The sequence below is a fragment of the Wolffia australiana genome, chromosome 16 (assembly GCF_029677425.1).
Source record: "Wolffia australiana isolate 7733 chromosome 16, ASM2967742v1".
Taxonomy (NCBI): domain Eukaryota; kingdom Viridiplantae; phylum Streptophyta; class Magnoliopsida; order Alismatales; family Araceae; genus Wolffia; species Wolffia australiana.
The window spans coordinates 649,200-671,000 of NC_135850.1; the positions used below are offsets into that span (position 1 = coordinate 649,200).

General features: G+C 42.9%; 2 protein-coding genes across 2 annotated transcripts; both read right to left on the minus strand.

Annotated features, from left to right (window-relative positions):
- Positions 1 to 8,497: 8,497 nt before the first annotated feature.
- On the minus strand, positions 8,498 to 12,986 carry FLU (Tetratricopeptide repeat (TPR)-like superfamily protein). The gene is made up of 5 exons (XM_078588088.1): positions 12,827 to 12,986; positions 12,085 to 12,224; positions 10,425 to 10,587; positions 9,626 to 9,943; positions 8,498 to 8,817 (listed from the first exon to the last, which is right to left on the minus strand). The coding sequence occupies exons 1-5, from the start codon at positions 12,924 to 12,926 to the stop codon at positions 8,615 to 8,617; spliced, it is 924 nt and encodes a 307-aa protein (XP_078444214.1). The 5' UTR covers positions 12,927 to 12,986; the 3' UTR covers positions 8,498 to 8,614.
- LOC144713492 (U-box domain-containing protein 52-like) lies at positions 12,968 to 17,202 on the minus strand. The gene is made up of 9 exons (XM_078588087.1): positions 16,701 to 17,202; positions 15,940 to 16,061; positions 15,507 to 15,628; positions 15,254 to 15,429; positions 15,122 to 15,161; positions 14,488 to 14,815; positions 14,337 to 14,417; positions 13,934 to 14,260; positions 12,968 to 13,869 (listed from the first exon to the last, which is right to left on the minus strand). Exons 1-9 carry the CDS (start codon positions 16,897 to 16,899, stop codon positions 13,141 to 13,143), a joined length of 2,124 nt encoding a protein of 707 aa, XP_078444213.1. The 5' UTR covers positions 16,900 to 17,202; the 3' UTR covers positions 12,968 to 13,140.
- Positions 17,203 to 21,801: the final 4,599 nt, after the last annotated feature.

Here is a 21,801-nt window from a genome sequence, read left to right on the forward strand (position 1 = left end):
CAATAAACAAATATATTTAAATATAATGGCTAAAATTAGTTTAAATTCATTTATTAATAACTTTTGATCTGGATGTCCGTCTCTGTAAGGGGCGGTCAATCTCTCCTGGGGAGCGTGGTAGAACACTCCATACAGAGGCGAGGGAAGTTCCAGCTAGTACCAACGGGTAAGAATACCGCAGTCAAAGTCATCTAGAACGGTGGTTGGAATGAGGGCTGCCAATCTTGGGTTGACGCCGTGCTGCTTAACAAATCTTCGTCGCATGTCAGAGGCGTTTGACTCCACGAATACGGAGAATTGATTTGTCTAGCGATCGCCGATTGTCATGGATTGCCCCAGGGATCACAGAGATCCTCGGTGGGACTCCCGCGGTCGGTGTTGACTAGATTGATTCACGGTGCTCGTAATCTCGATTGTGCATGGAATAGACGATTGGACGCGGCCGTGGATCTGTCCCGAGAGCTCACAGTTTCTTGGTGAAGGTAGGGGTCGCATGCGGCGGGGGAGGATGGCGCGCAATCCGCCCGATCCTCTAGCAACCTCCACTCCACTGGCCGGGTCGCTCCTCCTTCCCTCCCCCTCTTGTTTTTCCTTTCTACAAAAGGGGGGGGGGGAGACCAGACAGAATGAGAATAATTCCTTAAAAAATTTCTTCCTGGTCTAAGGGGGCTAGGGCGCCCCCCTCTTCCCTTATAAAGGGGGAAGAGGTCAATGGGCCCCCCTTAGTGGGTCAACAAAAAAAGGAAATAGGGTCCATTAAGGCCCCTTATAGAATGGGCCCCCATTACACATAGAAGGGGGGAATTTAAACATAAAATATAAGGACAAAGGGGGAATGTGGGAGGGGGAGTCCAAATTGCTAAGGACCCCCTCTCACACGTAGACAAAAATGCACGGCGTAGATGGGACGTATCGTTCTGCGACAAAAACAGAACAACGAGATGGGAAAAACACAAAACACGACAAATGAAGATACAATATTCGAGCATCATCACCCTGTTGTCGATCACGGTGGCGGGCGGCGCGGATGACGTCGTCGATGATCCTTGATGGTGTGCGCCATCACTAACCCTGTTATTTCATTAAACTTGTGTATTATGAAGAAATCAAGTCTCATGTACATGAGCTTTGGCGAATAGGATTCATTAGTTAGATCCTTATACCTTGTATTTTCCCAGCTTTTTTGGCTTCTGATAAAGACGGTTTGTTGCATATAAGATATATATAGTAGATATATAATGAATATAACAATAAATTATGATTTTCCAATCCATGGAATTGATGATATGTTGGACATAACATTCCTGACTACAATTTTTCAAAGAGTGGCTTGAAGAGCAAATATTATCAAGTGACAATGCATTATAGAAAGAAAATAACCATTAAGTTATGGGGAGCTACATGGGTGGAGAGGTATACCTAATGGGGGAACACCCCTTGAACTTTCCAAAGCTTAATGAATCATATTCATAGGTTTTATATCAACGAATCTAATTTATAGTTTGATAATATCTTGGTACCTATCAAGAATAGGGACTGACATCCATGAATTTTGTGCAACTCAAAAGGTTTGTATACCATATGCTACATAGGATCATTATTCCATTAGTTATTAGGTTCCCTTGCTCAATTTTATTATATAATCAGAAGGCATATCATTTTACCATAAATTTATTACATCCATGAAGGATTGGCCTCCACGTAGACTCTTTTGTGATGGTCATAGTGTTTGAATTTTTTCACATTCAGTCACTGTTTCATCTTACGGTGGATCCTATTATCATATTGAAAAAGGGTCATTGAATGGCATGGTTAAGATAAGAAAGTATTTGATGAATATAAAGATATGAAGACATGAACCATAATTATCTAACTCCCTCATTTCATAAGGCCTTGATAATAGTTTTACATGCATTTGAATAGGGCATTGGGGGCTTAATTATTTGATAGAATTACATAGTATATCATCAAGTGTGAAGTTAAATGATACAAAGTTGATGCCAGACATTGTCAGGGACGACGTCCGATGGGTATCGAGACGATGCTCTGATATAAAGATGATGCCGGACGTCGTCGGAGACATTGTCTGATGAGGTATTGAGACTATGCTCTGATACCAATATAATGTCGGACATCATCGATGACGTCGTTCGACGGGTAAATCCCTAAGGATGTGTAATTACGTGATGTGATGAACCTAGGCAGATGTATGTGTAGGCCCCGACTCATGGGGGTTTCGCCAAAAGCCAAGCTCCGGGGCGGACGACCAGTGATGGTGACGATGACCTTCTGACCCTCATCAGACTGACGATGGCGTCTACAGCGTTGAATGGAACAATTTTGTTGATGCTCACACGTAACGGACGGGCTTAGCCCGTCCATGAGAATTCGCTCAATGCATACTCCTTGATGTTTAAGCTCTCACCTAATCGAACCCGAGCGCAGTGGAGTGGAGCCGAAATGTATACTGAAGAAAGTAATATAACTGACGAGAAAGGAGAATGATGTACCTCGTTGGTGGTGTCGCTCATCATCGGTGCCTTCATCGGTGTAGTGGCTGGTGCGGGCAGATATGGTGGAGGCGTGCCGGTGATGGGCGCAACTTTGTTCGACATGCGTCGGATGCGCGGCGCTGGAGCATGTTCCGAGAGGTAGACAAGGGCGAGGTGAAGAGATGGCGGCAGTGAAGAGGCGCAGGCGATCGACCGGGTCTAGTGGGGCGCAACCTTAAGCAGGATCGGCATGAATGGATTCAGGCAGTGGATGGAGCGACGGTCATTGTCATGACGGCGGAGCATGAACAAGTGCAGTGGTAGACGACATGATGAGTAATGTGGCCCTGGGTGGCAGTGTGGTGGAACGACAGCCCTCGAGCCAATGCGGGCAGCATCGTGCGACAGTGCACCGGTAGAGTGTGATACATCACCCTTACACAGTTTCTCGGAGCAGGCAGCAGGCATCACGGCCGTCGGTAGTAGTCCCTTGACGCAAGGTATCAGAGCGGGGTCTATCGGTAGCACAACTGGGTGTTCGGCGGCACCGAACGACATCCCCTAGTCGTCTGCCGTTCCGCGCGAGGTGCCACATGCACGCGTCAAGTTGGTTGACTACGGAAACACGTACACTGGGGGGACAGCCAGTCTATCGCAACACACTCAGAAGATGGCACTTCTGTTGATCGGGCAAAAGAAGACTGTCAGCCAGTCTATCGCAACACACTCAAAAGATGGCACCTCTGTTGACCGGGCAAAAGAAGACTGTCACGCGATAATCCGCAACCAGCGCGTGTGGGGGGGGAGGGTGTAAGGGATCGCCCACCACCCACGGTAGTCGAGTACAGCCCATCGAAGATTGGAGGAGGTGACGGGCATTGCAATTCAGTTTCAGATACCGCGGAGGTGGACCAGGCATGTTGGAATCACGTGCATGAGTGACGGGGACACGACACTGTGTTCGGCGAGGATGGGCTGCACGAGACAGGCTGCTGGGGTCTGGTAAGGGTGCTCTGGCATTGCGAGCAGCGTGGGAATGCTGACTGGTGGCGACGCTTGGCGCGGAGGTGGGAAACCCTTTCCCTCTTCTTCTTTCCTCTCCTTCCTCTTTCTCTTCCTCTTCTTCTCCTCTCTTCTTCTCTCGTGAGAGCTAGGTATGAACGAACTTTCCCAAAACTAAAATTCCAGGTCTGAGCATTAAGGCTCCATCGTGCCCCCTTATATAAAGTCACGATGGCCCTTAATAAGGGCACATGAGCCCTTGGTACATGGGGGGGGGGGTTGGTCTTATACATAGGACCCCCCTTTGACACAAAATAAGACATACATTTGACACATATTCGACAACACAAAATGCGACAATACGAGAATACGACATGACACATGACGTACACGAACACGACACGACGAACACGCAAACACAATAAAACAAAGAACTGAACGAAAATACCAACGTGCTTTACCCGGGGTATTTGAACCAGGGTGTCTTCACTTGCGATTTGGCGTGCCTGTTGGGCTCGATGTGAACCGGTGGGCTGTCGATGGTGAGGATGGTGGCTCTGAAGACGTCACCGAAGGGATTGGGCTGGTGCGCTCCATCAAAAATCAAAGTACTGTACCTAGAAAAAGTTCCATGACATCACCCAATTATTTTTTTCTAACAACAATTTTATTTTCTGTGCTAGTAATTTATTATATTCTCCGACCATAATGTCTTAAACTATCTGGGTCATCAAACAAAACTAATTTTTAGACATGGTAGCTGGGTTTGTTTATTAATTCTTCCATTTTCTTATAAACAGTACATAAGTATTAAAAATAAGGTATATGATGCCATAACTCAGAGAAAAGTAACTTATCTGTTGTGAGTATAAAGGAAACTGGATTTTAAAATTTTGGTATAATCATCTGATATAAGTACCTGTATTTATTACAACAGTTCAACCTTATGGGAATGGCCTAAACCTAACTTAAAGAACTATGTATTCGATGAAAGGTACATTTTTATTGTATGAGTGCTCAAATTCCTTGTACTTAATTCTGAAAATTCTTAGGGGAGAATTTCACATGGGTGATATGAAATAAAACTTGGCAAGAAAGGGCTATATATTATTCATAACATCTATTATAGTATTCCACTTTATGTAAGTTGCTAGCCCAATTTTTTGCTACTGTCAATTTTTTACCTTAGCTAAAGAACCCAACCAAAACACTATTATAAATACACACACCCATCTCAATCCATAATTTGCCTTTTAAGGATATTTGTTTAGAGTGTGTCCTTTGTCTACCTAAGATTACTAAGAGGCATGATTTGATTCTGGTAATAGCTCTTCATTTTATCACATGTTATATAACATCTGATGCATCTAGAAACTTATCTTTTGTGCGAATTTTTATACAACATGATCTCCCCCTAACCATTTTGTTGTCTAGGGATGTTCATTGCACTATAATTTTCTAAAGGCTTACATATCTTATTGGGAACTCAAACAAAATCTTCCATCACTCTCAGATCTTCAAAAATTGATCAAGCTAAGGTTGTCAATAGGTTCTTTGGAAATTTGCTTTGATTAATGATTGGTGATAACTTTGAGACTTCAAACTTGAATACTATAATATATGAAATTTCCTATAATATTTTTTCAAAATACAAGCACCAGTTATACCCCGTTTGATATTCGTATATAAGTTCTCACCATGTCAGACAATCAACTTGCTTCCCATGTCTAGCATACTAAGGTTTCTGACCTGGCTGAATATTTTCCCATCGCATTAAGAATCTGCATGAAAACATCCATAATTACATCACATGCAGTAATGTCATCTAAATGTAAGGTATATTTGCATAGGATCTGCAAGAATTCAAGGAGGAGAACTCAGTAATGGTATGATATTCACAGTAATAGTATTTTTAATTATAATATGTATGATCACAATGTAGGTTTTGCGTTCTAATTAAAGTAAGAAAAATTCTTGTTATTTTGATAACCTTTTGATTATGGAAAATGCTCCATCATTAATATTTATGACTTTGTTGCAAATGAATCTTCACCCAATCTTCCTAAGGACCCTTCCCTACGAACACCAACCCATAGTGAACAAGTATTCCAAAACATGTCCCCACCCCCATATCTCAACATATCACAAAGAGTTTTTAATTATATTAGATGAGTTACATACACCTATTAAGAAATAATAATATCACTATTTCTTGTTTGATGATAGGACCATCAACCTCAAATGACTCTTAGATCTCCAGAGTTACTAGAACCATATCAAGTCCGATATTCTTGCTCCACTTGTAGCATTCATGGTTGATTCTTTGGAGACAAACTCTCCCAAACTCAGAGTAATGATGGTGTTGACGATAGTCAATCCAATGGCACTCTCACCAAATGTGCCTAGTCACATGAAGAAACAATCAAGGAGATTGATCATGGAGAACATCCACATCGCATGTTGAAGTTAAAACAACAGTTAGTAGATTACCCCCTTATTGAAGCTATTCATTTTTGTCGTTTCTATTTTATGTCATTATCACAGTGTAGGAAAGATTTTTTTATTTCTTTCAATGAGATTTTTTAGAGGCCTTTGGAGAAAAAAGATAAAATCTCAGGTTTAAACTCACTGACTCACTAGATCTTGTTGCAAACAATTAGTCCTAACTCACAAAGCCTCATTTCTGCTTGTGTGATGCCTCCTTAACTCACTATACTGAATGAACCACCTTCTACATGCTCAACATTATTCTTTCCCCCATTGAGTCACTGTTGCCATTTCCATGATCTCCTTCTGCTGAGAAGCACCCCCCCATACATTTTCCATTCTATGCAATCCTAACTTATTTTCAGCCGCATGTTCTACCAAACCACCCTGTTGATTGGTGTTGTATCTCCTCTTACATCTTGATGGACCATTTACCACCTCTTGTATCACTCTAACCCTTTAGCATTACTTTTTAATATATTTTGATTTACTATCTTCTAACCAACTTATCTGCCATCAACAACTCCCCAAAGCTCCTACTAACGGTCATCTATTGGGTCCAAGTCAATCACATCTGAAATCATTCCATTTTCCATTAATTTCCCTCCTCAACTTTTATTATATTTCTTTAGAATAGTAATAGTTTTTAGTGCTACCATGTGCAAAGTGAAAAAAATCCCCTAGATACATAGTAATCTTATTTGAAGGAGTACTCAAAATTAGATTCTATCATATCAGTTTGCCATGTCCAGAATAGAAAATCAATAAACATTGTCATTTATTGACTCTTCCCCATTATTGCATATCTTCTCATTGCATTCTAGAGTTCTTCATCACTTAGTCATCCATGATGTTTTGCACAATCAGATAATCTTAGGAGAAGTACCCACGACCATCTAAATTGAAAAAAGTAAACCTTTATATCTTGTGTGATATTTTTTCCACAAGTTGCTCTTAGATTCTGAAAAGTTATATGTATAAACATCACTATTTTATAAACAAGATCAAGTAGGTTTGATCTTTGCCAGCTTCAAAGACTCGAGCTCTATAAAATATTTTAACTGGTCTAGCTACTCAGGGAGGGTGATGTTTAGCTCCCCATTCATTAGCATTTCCAAAACAATATTACAGTCATGGATGAGCTCTACCTTGTATTAAAGATGAACCCATAGCCATATAAACTGGAACATAAATGGGAAGGAGAAAGATATGAAGGTCGAAGACGCCAAGAAGAGGATATTGAGGTTGCCTACAATAGATGATCTCTCAAATATTTGACCGGATCTATCCACAGATACATTTGTGTGATCAATCTTTTGCTCCTGATCACCATCAGGACTATGGCTCAGAAATAGATGATGGAATTGAATGAACAGAATGGGATAGTGGCATTTTGGTCAGTCATCTTTTAAAGATTTTGAAGTTTTCTTGTGTTTCTGTTGAAGTGGTTGGATGGAACAGATGATAAGACATGTATAATTGTTGTAAACCTGGCGTAAATCACAAGCACCGGATGATGGAACAAAATCATTGGCATGAAGACTTTGATCCATTTTCGATTACAAGGTCAAGGCAGATGACAGATGACAGACATTCTGTAAATCCACAAGCCTTCAAGCGAGATGGAACCTAGTTAAGACCCTTCTACATTGCCCACATTTTTCTGCAATAATTGGCTTCATATCATAATGGAAAATGCAAACCCAGGAGGCCCCAACCACCATGTGGATTTGGGTTTAAAAGTAGGAGCTGGCGGGAAGCCACTCGTCCAAATATTAGGGCAAGAGCAAATTAATATCTACGGTCTATATATCCGATGTCAGCCATCTGTTCCACTCCAAATTTTCGCTGAAGCTTTGTGGGGCTTCATTGGAAACCCATACAAATTTTCAGCCCAAACAGAGGGCCACAGTACCAGAAATGCAGTTCAAAATTTACAATAACTGTCTTAGGGCCCAAAAACCCCCACTCTGAGTTACCATCTTATTTTTCATGTTCTTTATCTTCGCCTCTTACCTACTAGAGACTTATTCTTCCTCTCCAATTCTTGCAAGAATTTACATCGTTCTGTTATTTTATTGATGTCCTTCTGTTATTTTATTGATGTCCTTCTGTCGATTGCCACAGAGGAAAAGGATACACATTGGCCAAGTGAGAGGTTAGTCAGAAAAAAGAAATACTTCGGGAGTTGAAAGCTTTGGGCCAGAAAAAAATCAACCGGGGAGATAAAGATAGATGAGATGGAGATAGAAGTAGCCCAGGGGCTGAAAGCTCTACTTAAAATTAGTCAACAAGAGAGATAGAGAGTAATATGTAAATTACTAGTATCAGCACGTTAGTGTACCGGATACCATTAGAATTCCGAAGTTAAGCGTGCTTGGGTGAGAGCAGTAACCGCCTGGGAAGTATGTAAAGAGAGAAATATGACCACAGCATGGGCATGTGATCCCAGTTCAAAATTTCAAAAAAAAAGAGAGAAATATGTAAAGAGAGAGAGAGATGTGTTGAACTCATGATTCCATGATAATATTCATTATTATGCTAATCAACTGATAAAAAATAAATGTCCGGGGGGTTGAAAGCTCTACGGCAAAAAACGTATCAACCAGAGAGACGAGAGAGATAGACAGAGGTTAGTCAGACTCAAGTCTGGCGATGTACTTGTCATAGAATTTACCAGCACGCTCGAGGTCCCCAAGCTCAGTATAGCAGTCGGCGATGGCGCCATAGGCCTCAGTGCTGCCCGACTCCTCGCCCGTCCGCTTGGAGATCTCCAGCACCCTAGAGTGGTACTTAATCGCCTCCTTGTAATTCCCCTGCCGCTGCAGCGATGCCCCTGCAAATAAATAAAATCCAACTTCCCTCACATCCCATTCTTGTCCCCTTGACATCATCTCCATTTCTCTCTCAATCTCTCTCAGAGGATGACACGACCACCAGAGGAAAGGCAAAATGATTCTTCAACTATCATTTACCAGAAGAAATATGATTCAAAGGAGTTGAATTATCGTTCACTCGTCAAAAACTTTGCAAGACAAAAGTAAAACCCACTCGCTCTCTCTAAGGGTTACAGGACATAAAACTAAAGAATCCCCTGAGAGAAAATATATAAAAACGCCCAACCATTATAGCATTTACCACAAGAAATATGATTCGCAGGAGTTGAATTATAGTTCACTCGTCAAAAACTTTGCCAGACAAAAGTAAAATCCACTCGCTCTCTCTAAGGGTTACAGGACATAAAATAAAGAATCCCCTGAGAGAAATATAAAAACACCCAACCATTATAGCAAACCCAAAAAGAGATAATTTACATGAATTGAATTGTCTCACAATCGTTAATATGTTTAAGCTAGCAAGCTTATGTAAGGTATCTCTCTCTCAAATGACAAAACAACTCAGACGACAGAATTAAAAGGGCAAAATACAATGAACCGGCTCTCTTGATTAAAACCATTTCTCTAAGATGAGGAAAGTAGGGTTTTAATCTAACATAGTTAATTTTTTCATAGAGAATGAAGTATTAATTAAGAATTGTTACCTACCGGAGTGCAAACCCCCCTAAACCATAAACACTAAATTATCACAGACGAAGACAACACAGTTTATATCTATCAAAATGCCCACAAGGGTGGAATACTTACCAAGACCACGGGCTGCCTTCTTCTCATTGACATGGTCGTCAAGCATTTGGGCGAGGTCAATGGCCGTCTTGAACTCAGAGAAAGCCTTTTCGGGGTCCTGGTTGCGGAGAAAGTTCTTGCCAGTTCTCAGTCGAGTGAGTAGCTGCGCTTTCCTTGGGTCAACAACAACCTCTGCCTCTGTCACCTTAGTCGTCGGTGCATAGCTCAGCGTCGGTGCATAAGACTCTATTTTTGCCTGCCTCCTCAGGGCCGCATTGATCTGCCGCAGCTGCTCGTTCAGCCGCGCCAGCTCTCCTCTCCTCTGCCTTGCCAATAGTCCTGTAGCATGGAAGAAAATAGTAATAATTGTCCAGCATCAATGATGACTTTAGGGAGTGGGGGGTGAAGATGGCAAAAAAAGAATGATGAATCAGCATTGTCCTTGTCAATGCTTTCCATCAGCCGATGATGAGTCATCGTCATCATCATCATCCCCATTCATCAAGGTCCTCTAACATCGGTCACAAGATTTGGGTAAAGTAACCTCATCATCAAACTGTAGTGATCCCATCATCATCATTACAGATCATCCAAGACACGCATGGATGATGATCATGACTAAGGTCAAATTCAGGGATGACAAGTTTGCCATTGTCTGCCAACGCCAAGCTAAACTCATTATCTTTCTACACACAGATTTCATAGTAAGTAATCAAGTCGAAATTTGAGATCTTTCTTATACACCTACAGGGGAAGGGTTTCGATTATACAGAGAACGACGAGATGGAAAGGGAATTATAAGGTAATGGTTTTTCCTTACCCCCAACAGTGGCTCCAACCATGGCAATGGCGAAGAGCAATGGCATGTTGAAGAGAGAATTATTATTTTCGCATGTCTCGGCTAGGGCTTCAAGGGGAATCATTAAAGTCAACGCATTAACAGCGACCAGAGACTTAAAGAAAGCTGGTGCTGTTACCAAAGTCTGCATGAAAGAAAACCGTATCAGTGACAGAAAACAGCTTCACAGATAGAGTAACATCCTACTCAAAATTGCCTGCTGACTATTCCAAAGAGAGATAGAAGGAAGGAGAGGGAAGGCGAGGCTAGAGAGATGGAGAGTGAAGAGGAAGAGAGGAATAAGGGAGAGCGTTAATAAGAGACAGAGAATGAAGTGGGAGCCAGGAAGGACGGGAGAGAGAATGAGAGAGAAAGAGAGTGAAATGGGGGCGAGGAAGGAAGGGAGAGTTAATCAGAAATGTAGAGAAAGTGTGTGAAGTGGGAGCTAGGAAGGAAGGGAGAGTTAATCAGAAAGGTAGAGAAAGTGTGTGAAGTAGAAGCAAGGAAGGAAGGGAGAGTTAATCAGAAAGGTAGAGAAAGTGTGTGAAGTGGGAGGGAGGAAGCAAGAGAGAGAGATTAACAGAGATAGAGAGTGAAGTGGGGGGGAGGAAGGAAGGGAGAGTTAATCAGAAAGAGTGTGCGTGTGTGTGAAGTGGGAGTTATGAAGGAAGGGAGAGTTAATCAGAGAGAAAGAGAGAGTGTGCGTGTGTGTGAAGTGGGAGTTATGAAGGAAGGGAGAGGTAATCACAGAGAGAGAGAGAGAGAGAGTGTGTGTGTGAGAGAGAGAAGTGGGGGTTAGGAAAGAAGGTAGAGTTAATCAGAGAGGTAGAGAAAGTGTATGAAGTGGGGGCGAAGAAGGAAGGGAGTGCTAATCAGAAAGGTAGAGAAAGTGTGTGAAATGGGAGCCAGGAAGCAAGAGAGAGAGATTAACAGAGATAAATAGAGAAGTGGGAGAGGAAGGAAGGGAGAGCTAATCAGAAAGAGAGAGAGAGTGTGTATGTGTGTGAAGTGGGAGTTATGAAGGAAGGGAGAGTTAATCAGAGAAAGAGTGTGTGTGTGAAGTGGGAGTTATGAAGGAAGGGAGAGTTAATCAGAGAGATAGAGAGTTTGTGTGTGTGTGTGAAGGAAGGGAGCGTTAATGAGAGAGAGAGAGTGTGTGCGCGTGTGTGTGAAGTGGGAGCGAGGAAGGGAGAGTTAATCACAAAGAGAGTGAGAGTGTGTGTGTGTGTGTGTGAAGTGGGAGCCAGGCAAGGAGAGAGATAAAGAGTGAAGTTGAAGCAAGGGAGCAAGGGAGAGAGAGAGAGAGAGATTACACGGAGAAGAGCCAAACTAAATCTAACAGAGAATTTTCATTCATACAATGAGCTAAAAATGAAATAGACATGGGCAAGCCAGATGGAAAAAATTCAGGCACACCAACCATGTTCTTTGGTAGTACGGATGGCAACTTGTTTTAGAAAGTGGCATGAACCGACGATGGGGAGGGACAATTTACCAACATTCTCGCGTTTGAGCAATCTAGAGGGTTGCCATTAGTTTTTCGGAAAGTGCAAGAATCACAACTATAGCGTACACTTATGACGCAGCTTTTACAACGTGCTCGAGCTAAAAACGAGGAAGGCTCACCAGATATGCTGTCTACCTGATGATGGCAATTACTGCCGACGTCGCAAGTACAGTCAGGCGTGTCCCTTGTTGCATCGCTATCTGGTTTTGCCTTGAGAGACTGGAGAAACCCAGGTGCATCGCTAATTTTTGCTGGCCGAATCTGAAATATTGCATCTGCCGAGACATTGAGAAGCAGATCAAAACTTCGAACAAAACTATCAGAAAATAAACATAAAAAACACATAAAACGTCTGTAATAATAATATTCCGGGCGATTGAGCTGATAGAAGCAGCAATACAGAAAACCCGGCAAGGATGGAGAAAAAATGAAAAAAATGGAATTCATGGCGTTTGGAACGAAAAATCCTGTACGGTATCCTGAATTGGGAATCTGATGAACCCCTCTGCGGGCCTGAATGACCTGAAGAACCCACCATCCGCCACATTCGCAGGCAACCCACTATTTACTTTCCCGCTCAAAACAACCGAGCCCAGGACACCAACCGGATTAATCTTCCCCCCCTAATTAAAAACAGCCTACCGAAGCTTTCAGCCAGTGATTTCCACCTCTTCCTCGTCCACTCACTCGGTGGAACATAAACTGTACAGTATTTCAAGGTACGATTGCGGATAAACTAGTTAATTTCAGGCGCTAGTCGGAGGATTGTTCACGAACAAGAGAGTGAACAGTTTTTTAAGTTTCCGCCGATCCGACTAGCGGCTTCCAGCAAGAAGAAAAATCTCGAACAAAGGGAAAGAGCAAGGAGAAGGCAGACCGCGGCCAAAGTTCGGAAGAGGGAGACGGCGGCGCCGCCGAGCCTCCGGCGGCGACGCGACGGACGGCGGGCAAACGAGGCAACGAAGGAGCCCCGCCATGGCGCTCTCTCACACAAAACTCCCCTCGGCGCAAAAGGATATGACACGATAGAAACGTAGATCTACAGCCGATTTCCGTCCGACGGTAAGAAAGCCGTCCCGTCCGGTGGTCCCCGGGACGAATTTTCGTCCGGAATTTCGTCCACATCATTAGACGGGACGTTTTTTCGTCCGGGCCGAAAAATCGTCCCGTCCGCGTCACTGAGCTATGAATTCAGCGGCTGTGGGGGTGGGGGTACGTGGAGGCGAGGGGGGACTGTTGAGCCATGGCGGCGAGGGCGGCGAGCTGGGGGAGGACGACGGAGGCCAGGTCGGGGCGGTCCTTCTTGCGGAGCTCCGCGCACTTGAGCCCGAGCTCGGCCACGGTACGCGCCTCCCGGACCGGCCAGTCGGGCACGGACGGGTCCAGCATGGCCGGGAAGCGGCCCTCCTCCAAGGCCGTCTCGACGCTGTGGGCCAGCCCCATGGGCGGGGCCGCCGTGATGAGCTGCAGCAGGATGATCCCCAGCGCGTAGATGTCCGACTTGATCCCCAGCATGCCGGTCTGCTGGTACTCCGGATCAATGTAGCAGAAGGTGCCCGCCGCGACCGTGAGCCGGTACTGCGTGACCGCGTCGGCCACCGACGCGGGGACGAGCCGCGCGAGCCCCACGTCGGCGATCTTGCCGACGAAGTTGTGGTCGAGGAGGATGTTGCCGGGCTTGAGGTCGCGGTGGACCAGCGGCTCGGGCCGGGTCTGGTGGAGGAACAGCAGACCGCTGGCGATCTCCGCGGCTATCTTGAACCGGAGCTGCCACGGCAGGGGGGGTGTGTTGGACCGGCGGAAGAGGCGGTCCTCCAGGCTGCCGTTGGCCATGTACTCGTACACCAGGCACCCGTACTCGGGGCACGCCCCCATCAGCATCACCATGTTCGCGTGCCGCATGCAGCTCAGCACCTCCACCTGCGAGAAATCCGCGGACCTCACTCGGCCGTCCGATTTAGATCCGAGGGGCGGAGGACTTTACCTCCTGCTGGAATTGCTCCGCGCCTTGGGCGGCGTCGGGGCGGAGGACTTTGATGGCTACGGCGGCGTCGTCGAGAGTGGCCCGGAAGACGGGCCCGTAGCCGCCCTCCCCGATCTTGAGCTCGTCGGAGAAGTTGTCTGTCGCCCGTTGGATCTCCTCGATGGCGTATCGACGGTAGGGAACGTCCGTGGATAGCCCCTCCAGGACCTTCTTGTTCAGGATCATCTCCTGCAGCATCTTCCTCTCCTCGGAGATGTTCTTCTTCTGCGCTGCTCCCGGCCACGATCTTCGCGGCTGCTCCTCCTCCCGCGCCGACGCTTCCGGCTCCTGCGATCCAGAGCACGGAATTTTAATCTCTTTTTCGTCTCTCTTTTCTTTTTTTTTTTAAATCCCAGCTCGGTACCTCGTCGTCAATGCTGCTGTAGATACTCCGCGAATGTTCCAACTCGAGTTTCAATCGTCTCATCTCGGCTTCGAGATCTTCCTGCGTTGATGACACGGAGATTGTAATTAGAGTTGGTTTATGGAAAGAAGAGGTAGAGAAAAGAGGGTACTCTGCAGGCTTGTTCGCCCTCAAAGGACCAGACGTCGCCTTCTTCTTCTCTGCTCCATTTGAAGCCTCTGGTATGATCGTGGAGGGGAGATTTCTCAAGCGACACGGCCGGGCGAAGCGAGTTGTCCAGAGGGTGGCTGTTGGCCATGAGCTCTGCGTACGCCCTGCTCGGGCTCGGGCACGATGCCGTGCTGTAGTAGCTGTGGTCCACGTAGGCCTCGCCATGACTGCTGGTTGAACTCCTCCCGTCAGCGCCGCTGTCGTGGAGCACACCCGCTGGCCTGAAATCCATGCTTGGGCTGCTTCCGGCTGTAAGTCCTCCCGAAGACCTGATTCAAAGACGTTCGATTTATTAGATAAACCCCGGATGTGTTAATAATTTGCCGCACGATCCTAATCCAAGGCTCGGCAATCCGACTGGAACTGCCGAATTCGATCGATTGATTTGATCTGATCAGTCGATCAATTCGGACCAATTCGAAGCCCGAGTCGGCAGTCCTATATTTAATGGTTCTGTTCGATTAAAATGGACCCTTCATCGAATAGTCTATTAATCATTCGACGTCGATCACCACTGCTTCTTCACAATGATTTTTCTTTTTTTTTGGTTGTGGGACTTGATTTGTTGGAGTTACCTTCTTATAGCCTCTGTGCGGTGTCTGGCATCCGGTTCACCTGCAAGGGAAGCAGGTAGACTTGAGAAAAAAGTTTTTTTTTCTTTTAGAGACGGGAAAGAAATAGAGAAATTAAGGACCAGTTTAACTCACTTTTGATGGACTGGAATTGATTTCCCGGTGTTTCGAGTTGGTGGACGACGGCTGTGTTTTTATTCGGACGGGATGCTGGTCGGATCGAAGAGATTTTTCCTTTTGAGATGATATAGACGCAGCAGAAATCGGGAGCAGCTTTTGATACAGCGGTTGGCACATCGGATTTTAAGGTCCTGTAAAAATAGAAAATTCCAGAAAGATGAGAGATTACCTTTATTAATCTATATTAGATGATAAAAAAGACATTTACCTCATAAAAGCGTTCTTAGATGAGGCTCCCATGACCAGCTTATCCACGTTATTAGCTGTGACAAAGCCAACAATCGCCTTTGGTACATCATTGTCTTCCAATATAACTTCCTTGCACTGTAACTGTATCCAAGACAAACGTGATTATAAACTAAGATTTCCAATGTCTGTCAATGTCAGAGCTAGAATAATAAGAACACTGCAGAGAAAAAGTGCATCAAGTTTAAGTATTTTTCATGTTTTTTTTTCTGGGGGAAGGATGTAACATCTAATTCGTCGATGGATGCGGAAGATTTGAATATGAATAGTAAAATTCCGAGGCTATGCACTCGATCAGAGAGAGAAAACCCGATGGAATTTTCCACAGTTTTATCCGGATTTACGGATATCAAAACTACAATTAAAGAAATCTCTGAAGTGGTGGTTGGAATTACCCCTCTCCTGCTACAGAAACATTGAAAAGGAAGAATCAGTTCTTTCGTCTGCTTGTCAATCTGTTCCATGAAAGTGGCTGCCACGTCTTCCTCCACCTCTGATATGGGAAGTTGGCTCCCCGCTGAAAAGACAAAAATGAAAGAAACATAGAAAAAAGCGTCAGGAAACTATCGACCCTAAACGTGCATCGGAATACCATGAACAAGTAATTCAAAGCATCAAATCAGGTCAGTCGGTAATTTTGAGATGAGCGTCGACTAAAGCGCACTAGAAATAGGAACGTCTGAGAACATCGGAATATCATAAACTACTGGATTCAAATCATCAAATCCGATCACTTCGAAATTTGATGCGAACGATGGCAATGCAATCTAAATGGGAACATTTGATAATATCAGGGCGTTATGAAACTAACGGATTCAAATCATCAAATCAGCTAACTTCGACGTTTGAGACGAACGACGATCATGCAATATACATTGCACGACATCATGAACTTGGATATTCAAATCATCAAATTAGATCACATCGAAAATTAACGCGAACGACGATTAGGCAATAAAAATAGGCACATTTGAGAACATCAAAACGTCATGTTCAATTAGATTCAATTCATCACCACATATCACTCAGAAATTTGAGACGGAAGATGCTGATGCAATCTAAAGAGGAACATTTGAGAATATCAGATAATCAAATCACTTCCAAAATAGAGACTGGCGACGGAATCAAAAGGAACAGAAGAGGCGAGGATTCATACTTGGCGTGGGGATGGTGGTGATCTTGCGGCGGACATGGAGGAGGACGAAGATCTGCCCCCTGGAGATGACATGATCGGCCGCCCATTTCAGCGCGTGCTGGCTGCTCTTATCCCCGTCGATGGCGACGGCCACCAACTGCTGCCCCCAGCTGCCATCTTTACCTGCTTCCGATCGCCGATTCCCCGCGACTCTTCTCATCGCAGTGAGGAATTTCCCTGTCAGAACGATCTCAGATCTGATGAAAGCTTGAGATCAGATGGTGATCGGCAATCTAGCCCTCTCTTCCAACCTCGCCGTCGCCGAGGGAACCCGCGACCGGAGGCAGAGGCAGGGGAGGGATTGCCCCAATTAGGGCTTATTCTGTTCCAGCCGGTGCTCACCGGCGGTTCTGCCTGATGGCCAGCAGAGATGGCTGGCCGTTTTCCCAGAGAAATGCGGTCGAGGGGGTGTGGGGAGTTTATATATGGCGGGAACTTTGGACCGTTATCCGTACGGAATGGTTGACCGTACAAAAAACGTTGACCCCAGGGGGATGGGCCGACTCAAACCTTTGTTGACTAACGTTAACCCGCCAAAAGCCCATTATGGTTGTCCGACGTGGACGCCACGTGGATGTTTCGCCTTATCCCCAACCGTCACCCCCAGAAAGCCTATTTCGAATTATTTCTTGAATATCATTAAATAAATAAAATAGTGCAAAGGAAATCTAAAAATGGAGGCAGTTAAAAGCTATAGTTTCTGCTATTATGAATTTAACTGAACCTCGTAAATCAATGGATGTCATTAAAAATGTAAACTTAGTTGGATCGTGACTCAAATGAATAAGGAAACGATTAGAACCTAATCATGGTATGAAACTAATCAAGACAATGTTTGTTATTTTCACACTAAACATGATATTATAGAAATCAGTAAAAGTAATGTAAATTAGTCTTTGATGTATTTGAAGTAGAATTTTATTATCTGTAACTTAAGTTGTGCACAACATGTTTTTATGGAACTTTAAAGCTCGGCGTTGATGGAGTGAAAAGATGTTTGATCAGTAATGCAACAAACTTTATGAACTAGTAAATGGTTAGAATTTAATCGTACTAGGAACTTGTATTTTATTGTTAGATATTGAATATTCATGAATTTATAGAAATACTGTGAATTGGACTTTCAAGCGTTATAAATAGAATCTTCTTTAATAATATATGTTTTGGAAATGTATAACATGTGAATATCATCAGATAAGAGTTAAATATGATGTAATAAAAATGTAAATTATTTTCAGTGAGATAATACTCGTTATCATATGAACTCACTTATAAAGTATGAACAAGAAGATAGTGCAATTTAAGACAATAATAGAGATGGAGATGGAAGTTTGCAAGACAAAATTGCAACCTAAAAGAACAAATCTAGTTCAACACAAATCTGAACCAAGGAGAAGAATTTTAAATTTTCCAACCATTTTCTGTCTAAATGGGTTGTAAATTTGGGACACATCAGTCCATCATCAAATGAATCAGGTGGAGATGAAACCATTGAATCGACGATGCCGCAAGCATGACTGCAGACGCTTCCCCCACCGGTGGCCCACGCGGCCTACGAACGACTCAACGTTCTTCTTCTAACTGCTATCGCTTGTTATATCTAGCCCTCTTTCCCCCCTCTCTCTCTATCTCTCTTTCTCTCTCTCTCTCTCTCTCTCTCTCTCTCTCTCTCTCTCTCTCTCTCTCTATCTATCTATCTATCTATCTATCTATCTATCTATCTATCTATCTATCTATCTATCTATCTATCTATCTATCTATCTATCTATCTATCTATCTATCTATATCTATCTCCACCAACTCTATTCCATCATCTTGATCTCATGCATCATCGCTTCATCTCTTCACCACGACAACCAGTCAGCGATCACCCGGTGGCCAACATGGTTAACGATCAACACAGTGAAACCACTTTCAATGGGCAACGGTCAATATGGTAAACTTTGACAACAGTTAATTGTCAATATGTATCCGCTCTAGTCAACTTGGATGGGTCAACGATTAATGGGCAACTTGACCCCCGGTCATTTGACTACTAAACCTGATTAATGGTCTCCTTGGCTGGGTCAACGGTCTGCCCCATAGTACCAACGATTGTCGTCCAGCCATCAAGTGCACTCGTTCCACCCCTCTCATAAGTCTAAAGCTTTATTTCTTTCAGTACTTCCTTGTGTGTTTACTCGTGTCGTCAAACTAGATAGAAAAGTTGAATGTCTAGCTTATCCTGACGGAGACCTACCAATCATTGCATCTAGGGCCAAATATACACCGCAGTGCTTACACACAGTCCTCTCATCCTTGATCAAGGAAAGGGGCTCTTTCCTTATTCACATCCATAGGTTTACACAATCTAAGGCATATTTGTGAACGGTAGCTTGTTTGGGTCCATCTTCAGTTGTCATTAATCATTATTCTAATATATGTGTAGCTGTCCTGCATCAGAATCTTGTGTGAAATATATTTGCACCGATGAGGATAAAGCAAATATCCTACATGCCAGCTTAGGATTAGCAATGACAAATTACTATGGGTTGGAACAAAAAACCATTATGAAGATTACAACACTCAATAGCATGCTTACAAAAAAGTCAGACTATGATAAAGATGAACCACAATTATGTTTGAGACAAAGATAAAGGCACTTTCACGTCACCCCATGAGATCAAGAAAAGAGTGATGCCCAAATATGCAACTAAAATGATGGCATGCTTTTATTACCAATGACATGATTTATGAGCCAGTATGGGATTGAGGGAAAGGTGGATAATCTTTAAGGAACTATGAGGGTATGATTAGTGAAGAGGATAGATGCAAAGCCCTAGAGGCGAATAAATCCCCATGTGAAAATACCTTGAGTTAAATTCACATAATAATAAGGTGAAAGAGCCTACTTTATTGGAAAATAATTTGAACCTTTACTTCTAAAATTGGTGCAACCATGTGATTTTAATGATTATCTCATATCACTTTAGAAGATTGGATTTGACCACACTAAAACTGTGAGCTCATGTTAAGGAATAACACATTATCATTTGACCAATGCCTATTAAATGTATGCTTAAAAGTATAATTCTTAGGTATACATCTAATGAAACTATTACATGTATAACTTTAAATATCATCACATGGACATAAAAATTATCAAATGAAACTATGTGAAAACTTGTGCTGAAGACTTCAAATAAAAATAGGCATGCATCTCATATTATGTATTTAAAGTTTGTTAGATATTATGGTCATTATTTGGATAATCATACTTTTTGTTTGTGCTTTAATAAAGGTATGGTTAGTTTATAGGCGCATGTCTTACTGATTCACCAACCACATATGATATTGCACATGAGAGGAGCTTTTGCAATTGAACTTATCTCTGTTATCATCATCTTAAATGAAATCCACACACCATGTACAAGATTACTCAATATTTTCCAGTATTATGGCTCAAGGACAATACATTGCTTAAGTGAGGATGGTGAATAAAAATATTTTAAGGAAATATAAGTGGTCTACAAGCCAATCAAACTTTTTACATCATTTAAAGTTCGTCATTATAACACACATGTGGTGATTATAATGAAATATAGTAATTTATAATGACTAAGGGAAGTAGAATAATATCAAAATAGAGAAATCACTACTCTTTAAAGATTTGGTCAAAATATTCCTAATCGAAGGATACTTGAGAGGACATAAAAATATCTGAAAAGAATAGCACATTATGTTGGATTCTAGGGCCTTGATATAGATGAAAACTAAGAACAATTTGCAATGAAAGACTTAAAACAGAATCGTATCATTAAAACCATGAATCAAATCGCATGGGCATAAATTGCATTCTTGATTTCTTGGATCATCGAGTGAGATGTTGATAACATGATATCATGATAATTAATAATATCATTTATAACCAATATTAATGCATAATTCGTATGAATTTGATGCATGTAATTGATAATTTTTTCATTTTTGTATTCATTCTATTTCATCAACTGTTTGCTTTTTTCATTATTTTAGCGTTAATACGATGTGATTTAAAGTTTTGACCTTTCTCAAGGTTAAACCTTCATGAGTTGATCAGTTTATTTGGAATTCTATGATTGCAAGATCCAGTTTAAAAGATTTCACGACTATCAGTTGTGGCACGCCGAGCGCGGGCAACATTTCAAGACCAGGGTGCCAAGTTTGTGCTAAATGTGAATGCGTGAATTTCTTATATGTGAAATGCAAGATGAATGAATTCGAAGCCCTCCAAGATGTTGGGTTCTATAGGCCTTGATATAGATGAAGAAATCAAAAGGATACGCAGTAGAAGACTATTGTGAAATCGAACGGCATCAATAAAACTATTGAAACGAAGTACCTCTACACGGATTGCATTTGTGATTTCTTCGATCTCGAAGTAAGACAACTCAAGCCGCTCAAGTGTGAAACCTCTATACGTATCCACGCGGTCCTCGGCACGTCGGATCTACTCCTCTTAATGAGCCTCGTTCAATCTCTGTCCCCGTCATTATGTTGTCCTGAACACATGGGGAATGGAGAAGGGGTGTGGGGAGAAGGGAAAAGAAGGGGAAAGGCCCCTGAAAAATTCTGACCTGGATGAATTTACTTAAGAGCCTTCTCCTATTTATATAAAGTGGGTATTTATCATAAAACCCCCAAAACATAAGTATATCTTCCGACGTACAAAAGATCATTTGCATGTGACCCTTTAGGCCCATGTATCAGTCTAGTTAATGACTCGAGCGGCCCAATAACCTTTATTGGCCTTCCAAATTAATTAACTATATCGACATATAGATTAATTATCATCGGATCGATTTAACCCAATTGATAGGTTAAGTCTCCAACACATGGGGTGCCAAGCTACACCTCGTGCTCTAGAAGATACAGAGGAGTGTGTATCGAATAATTCATGGAACCTGTTCATCATCGGTTATTGTGTTTGTATAGTCCCTCATCCACTTTACGCTCCTAGGATGACTTACGGTACGGTCAACTATCAAACCCTAATCGGTCATCCAAGTTAGTACTGATGAATTTGGAAATCGTCGAAGAACTT

Bases quoted from the DNA above. Each gene is read 5' to 3' on its own strand.
- FLU (XM_078588088.1), bottom strand. From the start codon at position 12,926: ATGGCGGGGCTCCTTCGTTGCCTCGTTTGCCCGCCGTCCGTCGCGTCG. The intron at 9,944-10,424 runs GTAAGGAAAAAC...TCCATGCTACAG, and splicing joins GGTTGGAGCCACTGTTGGGG to GACTATTGGCAAGGCAGAGG. The intron at 8,818-9,625 runs GTAAGTATTCCA...ATTTATTTGCAG, and splicing joins GAAGGCAGCCCGTGGTCTTG to GGGCATCGCTGCAGCGGCAG.
- LOC144713492 (XM_078588087.1), bottom strand. From the start codon at position 16,899: ATGAGAAGAGTCGCGGGGAATCGGCGATCGGAAGCAGGTAAAGATGGC. The intron at 15,430-15,506 runs GTAAATGTCTTT...CTATTTTTACAG, and splicing joins TCTAAGAACGCTTTTATGAG to GACCTTAAAATCCGATGTGC. The intron at 13,870-13,933 runs GTAAAGTCCTCC...GATTTCTCGCAG, and splicing joins CGGAGCAATTCCAGCAGGAG to GTGGAGGTGCTGAGCTGCAT.